This window comes from Myotis yumanensis, unplaced genomic scaffold, assembly GCF_028538775.1.
Source record: "Myotis yumanensis isolate MYYU_CA2020_CCGP unplaced genomic scaffold, mMyoYum1.0.hap1 SCAF_1, whole genome shotgun sequence".
NCBI lineage: Eukaryota > Metazoa > Chordata > Mammalia > Chiroptera > Vespertilionidae > Myotis > Myotis yumanensis.
Genome location: NW_027223752.1, coordinates 114,317,399 through 114,330,167, shown reverse-complemented (window position 1 = coordinate 114,330,167; position 12,769 = coordinate 114,317,399). Strand labels below are relative to the sequence as shown.

The following is a 12,769-nucleotide window of genomic DNA, read 5'->3' as shown; positions in this document are numbered from 1 at the left end:
TCTTATACATGGAAAAATACAGTATACTAAAATTGGAACAATAGATTATCATGGCCCCTGTGCAAGGATGACATGCAAATCCGTGAAGCATTCCATATTTTTTATGTTCATAGCAGCATCTACACTAATAAAAGAGAAACATGCAAATTGGTGTCACTCTGCTACACCCAACAAGCCACGCCCACCAGCCAATCAGGTGTGAGTATACAAATTAACCCAACCAAGATGGCAGCAGCCACGGAGCTGGAGCGAGCAGGAGGCTTGGGTTGCCCCTGGCGATGGAGGAAGCCAAGCTTCCCTGCCCGCCCTGGCTGGCCCTGGGCTCCGCTCAAAGCTACAAAGTTTCAATTATAGAAGATAAATAAATCCCAGATACCTGCTTCCCTCTGCTCAAGGAGGCGCTGAAAAAAAAGAAAAAAAGGAGGGGCTGGGACCTTGAGTTGCTGGGGGCCGTGGCCAACCTGCAAACAGCCATCAGCCCCCACCCAGACTGGCCAGGCAACCCAGCGGGGACCCCCACCCTGAAGGGGCTTGGCCAGCCTGAAAACAGCCCTCAGCCCCTCACCCAGGCTGGCCAGGCACCCCAGCAGGGACCCCCACCCTGAAGGTGGTGTGGCCAGCTTGAAAACAGCCCTCAGCCCCTCACCCAGGCTGGTCACACACCCCCAGCAGTGACCCTCACCCCATGGGGGTGTGGCTGGCCTGCAAACCACCACAGGCCCCTCACCCAGGCTGCCCCACACCCCAAGGGAACCCCCACCCTGGTCCAGGACACCCTTCAGGGCAAACCAGCCGGCCCCCGCCTGTGCACCAGGCCTCTATCTATACTAATAAAAGGGTAAGGTGCTAATTACACTGGGAGACCTTCCAGGAGACCTTCCGGATGTTCTTCTGGACAAAGCCATGGTGGCGGGGCTGAGGTAGAGGCAGTTAGAGGCCAAGAGGGGTGGGCAGTTGTGGGTGATCAGGCTGGTGGGGGGCAGGGCTGTTGGGGGTAAGCAGACCAGCAGGGAGGCCAGTTGGGGGCAAGCAGGCCATCAGTGGGGGTCAGTTGGAGGTGATCAGGACAGTGGGGGGCCAGTTTGGAGTGAGCAGGTCAGCAGGGGGGCAGTTGGGCATGAGCAGGCCAGCAGGGGGGGCAGTTGGGGGTGAGCAGGCCAGCCGGGGGGGGGTCAGTTGGTGCCAAGTAGGCTGGTGGGATGGGCAGTTGGGGGCGAGCAGGCCGGCAGGCAGAGTGGTTAGGGGCGATTAGGCAGGAAGGCAGGTGAGTGGTTAGGAGCCAGCAGTCCCGGATTGTGAGATGAATGTCCGACTGTCGGTTTAGGCCCGATCCCACGGGCAGTCGGACATCCCCTGAGGAACACCCCCTCCCCCATGCACGAATTTCATGCACGGGGCCACTAGTTATTTATAATAGCTAAGATCTGGAAATAGCCCAAGTACCTATCAGTAGATGAATGGATAAAAAAAACTGTGGTTCATATACACAATGGAATACTATGCAGCTGTAAAAAAGAAGGGTCTCTTACCTTTGAGACAGGGGAGTATTATGCTAAGAGAAATAAGTCAGACCGAGAAAGATAAGCATCACATGATCTCACTCATATGTGGAATCTAATGAACAAAATAAACTGACAAACAAAATAGAACCAGAGACAATGAAGATGCAACAGACTGACATGTTTTAGAGGGAGGTAGGGATGGGAAGAGATTAACCAAAGGACTTACATGCATATATGCATAGCCCATGGACACAGACAATAGTGCAGTGAAGGCCTGGAGAAGGGGTGGAAGCGGGGTAGAGGGGGTCAACGGAAGGAAACAAGGCGACATCTGTAAAGCTTTCAACAATAAATATTAAATAAATCAGTTGGGGTGGGGGGGAGAACACAGATGGAAAGGAGGACATGTGACTAAACATGAAGGTTTATGTGGTTCAGATTGAGCTGAAGCTTGCAATGAAACAGGACAACCAAGAGGGCTGTTCCGTGTATTTGGAAAAAGAACAAAACAGTGTCTGGTGCTGGAGGCCAATGGCATAACATTAGGATGGAAAGAAAGAAATGGGAGGGACTTGAGTCTTGTTTTGTTTCCATTTTTTCTTTTGAACTTGAAAAAGTAGGACAGATGGTGATAGGAGGGACATGAACCCCAAGTTGGGTGATTCATCTTCTGACCTTGGCAAGGTCTCCTGGAGTACTAAGGTTATAGTTGGTGACCTACAGGGTGCGTTAGAGATAGCAGAGGGCCTGGGCCTAAAGAAGACTAATATCCATTTAGCAAAAAGACAAAGGAGGCGGGCTCCACAGATATCTATAGACAAGGCTTGTAAGCACTTAGGAAATGGTTTGTCACTGGGCTTGATTGGGCTTATTGGGAATAAGGCATACCCATTTTAGTTTTTTTGAATATCAGACAAAGTATTTTTGGATTTTAGGTAAGGTTTTGATGTAACCTTAGGACATCCCCTGACCACCTGGTGATGCATGTTTATAACCACTTAAAGATTCTACTTGGGAAGGATTCTTCCCCACCCTCAACCCTAGACTTATGGAAGGGCTCTGCTCTTGTCTTTGTTCTGTTCATGATTTGAATTCGTGTTTCAGGGCTCTGCTGATGGTGGTGCTGGCGGAGAATAGGCCAAGAAGAACAGGCCAAGAGCTCCATAGACTGAAACAGGGGACCAACTCTGGAAAGGTGGATTTTACCAGGGAATAGTGAGAAACTGCATTTAGGACTAGAAGAGTTAACTGTGCAGATGCAGTTTAGGGCTTGTGGCTCAGTAGCAACATGGGTGAGAAGAACTCTTAATTTTTTTTTGCGGATTGCAAGCTCCATATACATCAGCAGGAGGATGTAGCTTTTAGAAGAGTTAGTGTGGGTATAGGCATTGACAGACACTCGGTGGGTTCTAGGGATGTGATACTCCAGGTTCCCTGAACCTAATGCTGGGACACCTCAAACTCCTACAGGCAGAAGAGATGACTCCCACCTCTGAGTTCTTCAGTTCTGGAAAATTTCATTTCTTTTGTAATTTTCTCCCCTCTATTTTTCTGTTCTTCTTTTCTGGAACTCATTATATGTCAGATTTTGGAATTCTGGAGTTGATCTGATTTTTTCACCTTTCCCCCCCTGCTATTATCCATTTCTTTATCTTTCTATTTTCTGAATGATTTCTTCTAAACTTATATTGAGTTTTTAAATTTCATTATTTATAATTTTCATTTCCAAGAGTTCTTTTTCCCCTCTGAATGTTCATTTAAAAAAATGGCATCTGATCTCATCTAATCTGATCTGCTTTGAATCTGCTAATACCTCTTTCCAATTCCATATTCCAAAAGTGTGTTTACATACATTAACTGCTTTTTTTTTTTTTGGTCCTCTTCTCTTTGTTCTTGGTGGTTCATACTATTTATAAAATCCCTTTACTCTTATTTCAGGGGCTTTGGGAGGGAGCAGAGTTTAATCCATTTTATTTAACTGAAAGTTTATTCTTTAATTTAACATATTCTTTTATTTGTTTTTTTAATCCTCACCCAGGTGTGAGGATATTTTTGCCCTTTATTTTTAAAGAAAGAGTGAAGGGGGGGCGGGGGAGAGAGGAACATCGATGTGTCACAGTGATTGGTTGCCTCCTACATGTGCCCTGACGGGGAACAGGAATCAGACCTGTAACACAGGTATGTGCCCTTGACTGGAATCAAACTTGCCAACCTCTGATGTATAGGCCAACACTCTAACCACTGAGAAATACCAGCCAGGGCTATCCTTTTGTTTTAAATGTGCCTTTTTAGGCACATTTTGATGTGATTGATGGATTTTAAAACATCTAATATGAGGGTCTGAATTTTGATCAGGGAATTTAACCCATTATATATTTACTATAATTATGATTATATTAGGACTTCTGCCATCTTAATTTCATGCTTTATACTTCTCATGTTTTCTCTCTGCTTCTTTTTTGCCTTTCCTATTTTTTTGTGTGTAGATTGAATTTTCTCTGCTCATCTGAAATTTATATTTAATTTTTCCTCTGTGTACCCTAACTTACTATGCCCCATATGTTCCCCTGTCACTGTCTGTGTTTTAAAAGTCTCAACACCGTCCTGTCTCCTCCTGCTCTCCCCACCTGTGCTGGTTCCTCAGCAACTCAGTGGAGTAATGGCAGCCCCATCCAATTGCCATCTTGTTCGGAACTGGACAAGGCTTGTTCAGGGCTGTCCTAGAGGGGACTCCAGTGCTCAGTGGGGGTTTGATTTAAATGACTTTTTAAAAGGTCCCTGAGGTTTCGAGCAAGTTCTGAGTATCGTAGGTTCTTACAGGGGAGTGAGAGAGAATGGACAAGTCCCAGAGCTCTCCAGTAGAGCTGGGAACACCAGAGCTTCTGAAGTTCTGTTGTAGGCTGCCTCTCTGAGACTTCTGTTCTCTGCTTTTCTCTTAAGTGCTGTGTGGAATACTGTCCCATGACAAGCAGGAAAGAAATGAGAGGGGGCCTTGGGGAGATGGTAGGGAGGGCTGGGGACTAGGTTGAATGGGCATAGGCACACCTCATCCAAAGAGACAGCCATCACTCAATCCCACTAAGTCATTATCAGTAGGAATATGGGTCCAGCATTGCCAGAGCTTCTGATTTTCAAGAGAAGCCAGGAAAATAAGTTTTCTATGTGAAATCTTTTGATTTGTATATACTGGCTCAAAAATGTTTATAACCCCATGCAAGCCAAACAACATGTCTGCAGACTGGATCTGGCCCAGACACTATCACCCATGACCCCTCCTCTGGTTAGTCAATGATTCTGTCCTTGTCACACTTGACATTTCTCCCTTCTGGAGAAATGTCCCCCAAACGTGTTATTTCTTACATCCTTCTCACAGCCACCTCTTCTGGGCCCCTTTACCTTGAGTGCCGTTCACATTACCATGTGCTCTTTCTCAAGGCCATCATTCTGTTAAGCACCTTAACCATCCCCCTTGTTTGCATTGTTAACTTATCTAGTAAATGAGTAGTATGAAGGTAAACTTTGTTCTTGCCCCATGCATGTAGGCACGTGATGTGGGTTTGGTTTTCCTGGAGCCTGTCTGCAGCTGGAGCCCATGAGTCCTGGTTCTTAGAAGTACGAGAAGAAACTGCCTACTCTCTCGCTGGGGCATGGACCCAAACACCCTGTGCCAGGCCCCAGCTCCCAGTGCCTTCACCTGTAGAGGGAAGAGCTTCAATGTGGTCCACAGCTCAGGACCTGTGAGCCTCCTTGGGATGGCCCCTCCTGCCAGCCATGGCCTCTGGGGTGCTCTTGCCCTGAGTTTCTTTCCCATCTGGCTCTGCTCTTGCCTCATTCTGCCGGAGCGGCAGGAGCCTGTGGCAGCTGCAGCTTTATATACATTGCACAGTTGATGACTGATTCCACAGTAGCTCCTTGATAGGGAAGTGAAACAGCCACACCTGGTGGGGCCTGAACTTTTGGTGACAGTAGAAGTAGTTATGGAAACTGCCAAGGAGGGAGAAGTCCTCTGTAGCTAGGCTATGAAGAAAGCTCTTGCCTGGCCTGGTCCCACATGGCCTTCAGGAGTGGCTCTGATAACATATATCACCCCCCCACCCCACCTGTTTTTTCTTGGTGACAGCTGGAAGTAGCAGTGGTCACAACTGAAAGAGCCAAACATTTCTACAGCCCCCAGGACATTCCTGTCACCCTCTACAGCGATGCGGATGAATGGGAGGTCAGTGCTGGGGGTCCCCAGGGCTGTGTTCCATCATGTGTCTATCAACAGGACAGGACTGTACTCCTGCAGCCCATAGTCCTGGTGGTCAGAGCAGACAGACCAGGCTCACGTCAGCAGTTAGGGCCCTCAAGGCAGAGGTGATGAGGAAAACAACTGCCTAGCTTCTGGCCTGTGGGAGGCCTATAGTCTCCCCCCACCTCAGGCAGAGCTCAGCTTTGGCCCTGAGCCTGAAGTTGAATGCCCTTGGGCTTATCTGGGCTGATACAACCACAGAAGAGCTCTGTTTCCCTCACCATGTCCCCGTGGCTCCCAATGTCAGGGCTGTCCAGAGTGCCTCACTTCCCACAGCCTACATCTGCTCTCTCTCAGAAGGGTGGGCACTGGCTGACTCACCAGACATTGAGTGTGGGCCTCAAAGGGGTGCCCTGCCAGGCATTTTTAAACATTCTCCACCTAGAACATTTCTGATTTGTCCGTCTTCCCCAATTCTCCCCCTCCCCCATTTCTCACTGCCCCAGACATTTCTCACTGTCCACTTGCTTAGACAATCCAAGCATCCGCCTCAAGCAGACAGGGCAGGAGTTCCCTGCCAGATGTCAGCTCTCTTGAAAACCGAACCATAAAGGGAATGGCTTGGAAAGACAAGGGGCGTTTGTTTTCTCAGGCCTGGTTTCTCTCAGGCTATTGACTCTGCAGCCAATGCTCTCACCAGCTTAGCTGTGAGAGGGAGTGGCAGTGGATTTGGGCAGGGTTGCTCATCAGGTGGTCTTTCTCCGGTTCCTGACTTAGTGTCCTTGGCCTCTGTTTCCTCCCCCCAGGTCCCCCCCCCCCCCCCCCCCCCACACACACACCTCCTTCCCTCCACCAACAGAGTGGTCTGCCCAGTGACGCCATTTCTTTCTCCTTGCCAGATGTGGAAGTGCCGGTCCGACCCAGTTCTCCACATTGACCTTCGGAGGTGGGCAGACCTTATGCTGGTGGCTCCTCTCGATGCCAACACTCTGGGGAAGGTGGCCAGTGGCATCTGTGACAACTTGCTTGTGAGTGAATCCCTGTGCCCTCCTCCCTCCTTGAACCTCTCTCCTAGTTTGCTGAGCTATAGACTACCTTTGTATAAGGTTCTCACCTTGGAATCCTTTTATTATGGTCCTGTTTGCTCAGAACACTGTCCCTCTGCCCCCTACCCATCTCACCTATGCTCTGGCAAGTTGGCAGAAGGTGTGGTGGATGGATGGACTTGACTTGTGGGTGCTTTCTGAGGCTGTCCACCACTCACCTGCCCTTTGATGCTCAGCTCTTCTCCCTTTGTCCTTCATTCATGGGCTGCCATTCTGTCAGTCTCCTGGCCTAGTTCCATTGCCTGCCTTCTCACTAGGATCTGGATATCCACATGGGCAACTAATAAGAGTGTTTACTTCTTCATGGATGTTTCACACACATTTATCTCTTCTGTATTTAGTCACAGGTGGAGGTGCAGTTTTCCTATGTATCATGGAAAGCTGAGAGAGGAAAATAGGAGAAAGACAGGGCAAGAGTGTGAGCTTATGGATGACGGAGGAAAGGAACACAAGTTCAGCTGTGCAAAGTGGGATTGATAGATCTTCAGGGAGCTATTGTCCTTAAAGAAACTTTGTGTACTTGATCATCCTGGGAGGAGTTAGGCATGATCTCTCTCCTCCCTCTGCCTTATTACCCTCCCTTTACTCATTTATTGAGCTTTTACCTACCATGAACTGGACCCATGCTGAGAGACACACAGGACACAGGGAACTCACAGTCTGGAAGGAGAGGGTTTTTGTTCACCCATTCAGGTGAGAAGGGAGTATGCTCTGGTGTGTGGCCCAATCTTCAATGTTTCCAGTCAGTCCTTTGACAATAGAGTCACCACCTTGCACAGTAGTAGGCATATACTTATTATATGTATGAGATAATTCGTAATTTTACTGTGGCAAACAGCCAGGAGTTTTTCAGAGTTTAATATGGCGAAGAAGTGAATAACCAAGCTGGGTCAATATTTTGGGGGGTCAGATAGGTTAGTCTCCTCCTATGCTTGTTGTTGGCACTTAAGGCACTTTGGAAGAATCTACTAGTGATTTAAGCATCATTTGAATAAGAACACAAGGTGACCAGAAGAAGGGCAGCACACAGATTGTGTGGCCAGGAGCGGGTAAGGGAGTGCAGAAGGCTTCCCAGTGGGGTTGGTGCCAGGGCTGACAGGGCAGCTGGAGCCTGTGAGCCTCCTGCCACTTTCATTTAAGTGGGTCAGAGTTGTATGTGACCAGCACTGTGTTACCAAACCTCTAGGCTTCCCACTGCTAGTCAGCAGCTGGCTGATGTGGCGAAACACACCAAGCTCTAGGAATTAAGCCCCAGCCTAGGCTGCTCTCCGAGGGCTCCCTCCTTCCTCCTGAAAGTTCTGCTTTCCTTTTTTTCCTTGAAGCTGCCATTGCTCCTTGAAATCTTTGGAGTTCCCTCCTGAGTTGGCTGAACAGTAGAATAAGTTCCCAAGACCAGCCCCCAGATCATTTTCCTCAAAAGGTTTCACTTGAAGGCAAATTTTATTTATATATATATATATATATATATATATATATATATATATATTTTATTATTGATTTCAGAGAATAAGGGAGAGGGAGAGAGAGCAACATCAATGATGAGAGAGAAGCATCAATTGGCTGCCTCCTGCTTTGCCCCACAATGGGGATCGAGCCCGAAACCCGGGCACGTGTCCTGACCCTAATTGAACTGTGACTTCTGGTTCATAGGTCAATGCTCAACCACTAAGCCACACTGGCTGGGCGAAGGCAAATATTTTAAGAAATTGCAAATCTTACAATGTTTTTTTTTTTTTTTAATATATTTTATTGATTTTTCACAGAGAGGAAGGGAGAGAGATAGAGTTAGAAACATCGATGAGAGAGAAACATCGATGAGAGAGAAACATCGATCAGCTGCCTCTTGCACATCCCCCACTGGGGATATGCCCGCAACCCAGGTACATGCCCTTGACCGGAATTGAACCCGGGACCTCTCAGTCCGCAGGCCGACGCTCTATCCACTGAGCCAAACCGGTTTTGGCCTTACAATGTTTTAACTGTCACCATTCTTGCTCTGTGGCTCTGTCCTCTCTCAAAAGATGTTTCATCCTTATATCCTTTATCCTTTATCCTGGAAAAGAAGCTCACCCTGCTACTTCTCTCCTTCAGTTCTCCTTCCTTCCTTTCTAGTGCCCAGAACTTGTGGTGCTATTAGAGCAGTGTGCTGAGTGTGAATCTGTGTACTGGCCTCCGGGCCTTTTGTCATCTGACCTGCCCTCTGGCCTACTCAGTCCTTGGCCCCTTCTTTGTGGTAAACAGCCAAGCAGATTCAGAAAGAGAAGGAGACTTCCTTGGGTCACCAGTCTAGCTGGGAGCTGGTCCCCTGATTGGGATCCAGGCCTTCTCTTCGCCCAAGCAGATTCCCAGGGGCAGAACCTGAGTTGCTGAATACAGTGTTGGCCAAACAGAAGTGATGATGGGAACTAATGCCTCCTTTCATGCCTCTTGCTGCCAGAAGGTTTGGAGGAGCTCTGGTTTGTCCAGGAAGCCCTGAGCTTAGAGATGAGGTGGGCAGAGCAAGAAAGTGTGGGACATGGAGGGGTTCGGTTTCTGCTCTGGTCAGTGTGTTTTATTTTGAGGACATGTAGAAACCCCAGCCCAGCCCTCACCCTACCCCACATGCAGTCAGGGGCTCTTCTAGGTATACTCATGACTTTTGCAGAAGCAGCAGGTGTCATGGGGCCAAGAGAAAGTGCGACTGAAACTGTCCACTCATAGCTTGGTTGCTGAACTCTGAGAGACATTGGTGGGAAACAAATGCTGGTGTCTGGGACGATGCAAACAGCCAGATCCAGAGGCTGTGTGCTGTCCTACTTCCTTCCTGTCCCCAGGAGAGGGCAGGGGCACGGAGAAGGGTGGCATTGGTCCTGGCCTCTTCATTTCATTGTTCTCTGAACTCCCCTCTCTTTTCCTAGAGGGACATGAGACAGCTCCCTGCAGATAGCAGCCCTCAGTCATCCTAACCTCATGGCTGCTTGTGACCCAGAGGATGGTGTGTAGGATTTGGAAGGGTTGGGGAGGATGGCAGCTGGAACAGCAGGCACCCCTCCCCCATCCTTTTTCACAGACCTGTGTCATCCGGGCCTGGGACCGCGGAAAGCCCCTGCTCTTCTGCCCAGCAATGAACACTGCCATGTGGGAGCATCCCCTTACCTCGCAGCAGGTGGGCCAGCTCCAGGCCTTTGGCTATATCGAGATCCCCTGTGTGGCCAAGAAGCTGGTGTGTGGAGACCAAGGTGGGCATCTGGCCAGGCTTACAGCCTGTCCTCATGGCCCATGGTCAGATCTGGATTAAGATCCCAGCCTGTTGTGACCTCAGGCAAAACCATTCTCCTCCGAGCCCAGCTTTCTCATCTGGAAGATGGAAATCATAATTCCTTCCCCCTCAGAGTTGTTAGGATTAAATGAGATAGTTCATGTAAGGTGCCTGGTATCCCTGGCACACAGCCCGTGCATAGTTCATGACAGCTACTGTAACTGTTTCCGGGGCCTGTCCTGGTGGATCTCAGAAGGATGTGAGGGTCTGGCTCAGGCAGAAGGTCCTGTCCTTCTCAGGCACTGGGGTCTGGGTGGAGCCCTTGGGGGAGTACAGGGTGGGATGGGAGTGGGAGGTGGTACCCTGCCTCAGTCTGCAGGGCCACAGCAGAACTTTGTTCCCTAGGTTTGGGGGCCATGGCTGAGGTGGACACCATTGTGGACAAAGTGAAGGAAGTTCTCTCGCAGCATGCTGGCTTTCAGCAGGGTTGAACCCAGGATCTCTCATGTGTGTCCCTCTGTACCCAGTGTGTTTTCAGGCCATGTCAGTGAAGGTGGACATTGGCAAAGTATGGCGGGAATTCACCTTTGCTGAGTAGGGGTCTAGCCTGGGTCTGCTCCACAATCTCCAGGGGCCCGACTGCCCCAAGGTAAATTGGCCCAGGTCTCAACTTCTTTCAGCCAGGAGACTCCTTGCTATCTGGAGTTCCTCCCCTCCTTTTCCTGGGATGGTTCCAGCAAGCCAGAGGGACAAGCTGCTGCATTGTCCCTGTGCCTCTAGGAGGGGACTGAGGAGTGACTGGCCAACCTGATTCCCCATTGTGCCCAGGAACCACTTTTAGAAATCATCTCAGCTGGAGATTCCCAGTGTGGTGGGTCCCTGGCTAGGCCTTTGGAACTTCAGCTGCCCTGCAGGGTCAGGAAAGCCTACACGTTGGAAAGACCCTGATCATGCTGTAAGATTGAGGGTACTGGGAAATAAAGAAAAGTGACCTTTTGAGAGACTCCTTCCTTCTTTCACAGCCCATCTGTGGTCTTAGAGATTGGGGTGTTGCTAGGTGTGGGTGAGGAAGGATCTGGTGCTTGTTAGGCCCCATGGCATACAGTGGTTAAGGGCAAAGGGCTCTGAAGCAAGACAGCCCTAGTTTAAATCCCAGCTCTACCACCTGCTAGCAGTGGGACCTTGGCTCAGGGCTCAGCCTTTCTGACCCTCACTTTCCTCATCTGTATTACTCTACCCTCCCAGAGTTATTAAGAGAATCAAATGAGATAATTTGTGTAGAATAACCACCCCCTTGAGTGCCTCCTACATAGTAAATGTAAAATAAATGGAAGTTTATTCCTAACATTACTGAAATAGACTGTTTCATTTTGGGAAAAATAAAATCCCGACCCTAAGCAGATGTAGCCCTTTATGCAAGTGACAGGCACACAGCCAGCAGGGTTGGAACCTGCCCTGAAACTCAGTCCCCTTGCTTCCTGGTGTCCTCAGTTGTTCTTGTGTGTTTTTTCCTTAATCCTCACTGAGAACATGTTTACTGATTTTAGGGGGGTGGGGGAGGAAGAAGAGAAAGAGAGAGAGAGAGAGAGAAGCATTGATGTGAGAGAAACATCGATTGGTTGCCTCTCGTACTCACCCCAACTGGGGACCAAACCCACAACCCAGGCATGTGCCTTGACTGAGAATTGAACCTACGACCTTTTGATATATGGAATGACAATCCAACCAATTGAGCCACACCAGCCAGGGCCTGTGTCCTCAATTTTGCTGCACCTCAGATGGGGGCCTGAGTGTGCCCCACCCGCCCAGTGCCCAGCAACACACATGGATGAGGAAGCAGGCTCCAGACACAATGCTCAGCCCTAGAAACTCTCTCCTGCCTTTGACCTAATTGCTGTTTGGTGGCTGCACCGGGGAGGTGCTTGTTTTCCTATTTGGAGCTGAGATTAGGGCTGGCTTCCTGCTCTCTTGTCTTCCAGGCCAGGGGTGAATGGGACCCCATGCATGCCCTTAGACCACTGAGAGTAGAGGTGCCTTCAAGGGGTACCAGGAAGCCTGGCTGGAACCAAGGCCTCCCAAAGCCTCCAAGAGCCTCTATCTCTATAGCACTTGACTTAATCAAGTGACCCTTTGGGATAAAACTGCCTCTGGGCACTGAAGAAAATATAACTAAAATGGCAGCACCAAGAACCAGCCTTTTTGGCTGGTTTGGAGGTCGGGGTGTGGGGAGAGCCTGGGTGACTGAAATTCAGAGACAGTCCCAAAATTCCACTTAAATGGTTTCCAGCATCCCTCTTCCTGTCCACATGGCCCTTCCTTACCTTCAGCACCCTGCTAATGAATGGTGAGGCTTTCCAATTTTAATAGGAACTGCTACCATTTACTGAGTGCTTATTGTGGGCCAGGCTCTGTGCTGGACCCTTTTGGGAAGACTGTTGCCCAGGAGTCCTGCTATAAAATACTTGTTTTAATAAAAGATCACAGGAGCAGAGAAGTTTGTAGGCCAGCGGTTCTCAACCTGTGGGTCGTGACCCCTTTGGTGGTCGAACGACCCTTTCACAGGGGTCACCTAAGACCATCCTGCATATCAGATATTTACATTATGATTCATAACAGTGGCAACATTACAGTTATGAAGTAGTAACGAAAATAATTTTATGGTTGGGTCACAACATGAGGAACTGTATTTAAA

At 49.0% G+C, this 12,769-nt stretch overlaps 1 protein-coding gene and 1 pseudogene across 5 annotated transcripts in view; both read left to right on the top strand.

Annotated features, from left to right (window-relative positions):
- Positions 1–11,396, top strand: part of PPCDC (phosphopantothenoylcysteine decarboxylase) — a 34,648-nt gene extending 23,252 nt beyond the window's left edge. For 3 of the 5 annotated variants that reach the window (XM_070430101.1, XM_070430097.1, XM_070430111.1), the window contains 4 exons: positions 5,623–5,718; positions 6,633–6,761; positions 9,889–10,057; positions 10,483–11,396. In XM_070430101.1, the coding sequence (XP_070286202.1) occupies positions 5,623–5,718; positions 6,633–6,761; positions 9,889–10,057; positions 10,483–10,568 (480 nt within the window). In that variant the 3' untranslated portion in view covers positions 10,569–11,396. Of the gene's footprint in view, positions 1–2,639; positions 2,698–5,622; positions 5,719–6,632; positions 6,762–9,888; positions 10,058–10,482 lie in introns of those variants that run through there. The other 2 variants (XM_070430116.1, XM_070430105.1) reach the window with 2 other exon arrangements.
- Positions 4–102, top strand: LOC139000365 (U6 spliceosomal RNA; annotated as a pseudogene).
- Positions 11,397–12,769: the final 1,373 nt, after the last annotated feature.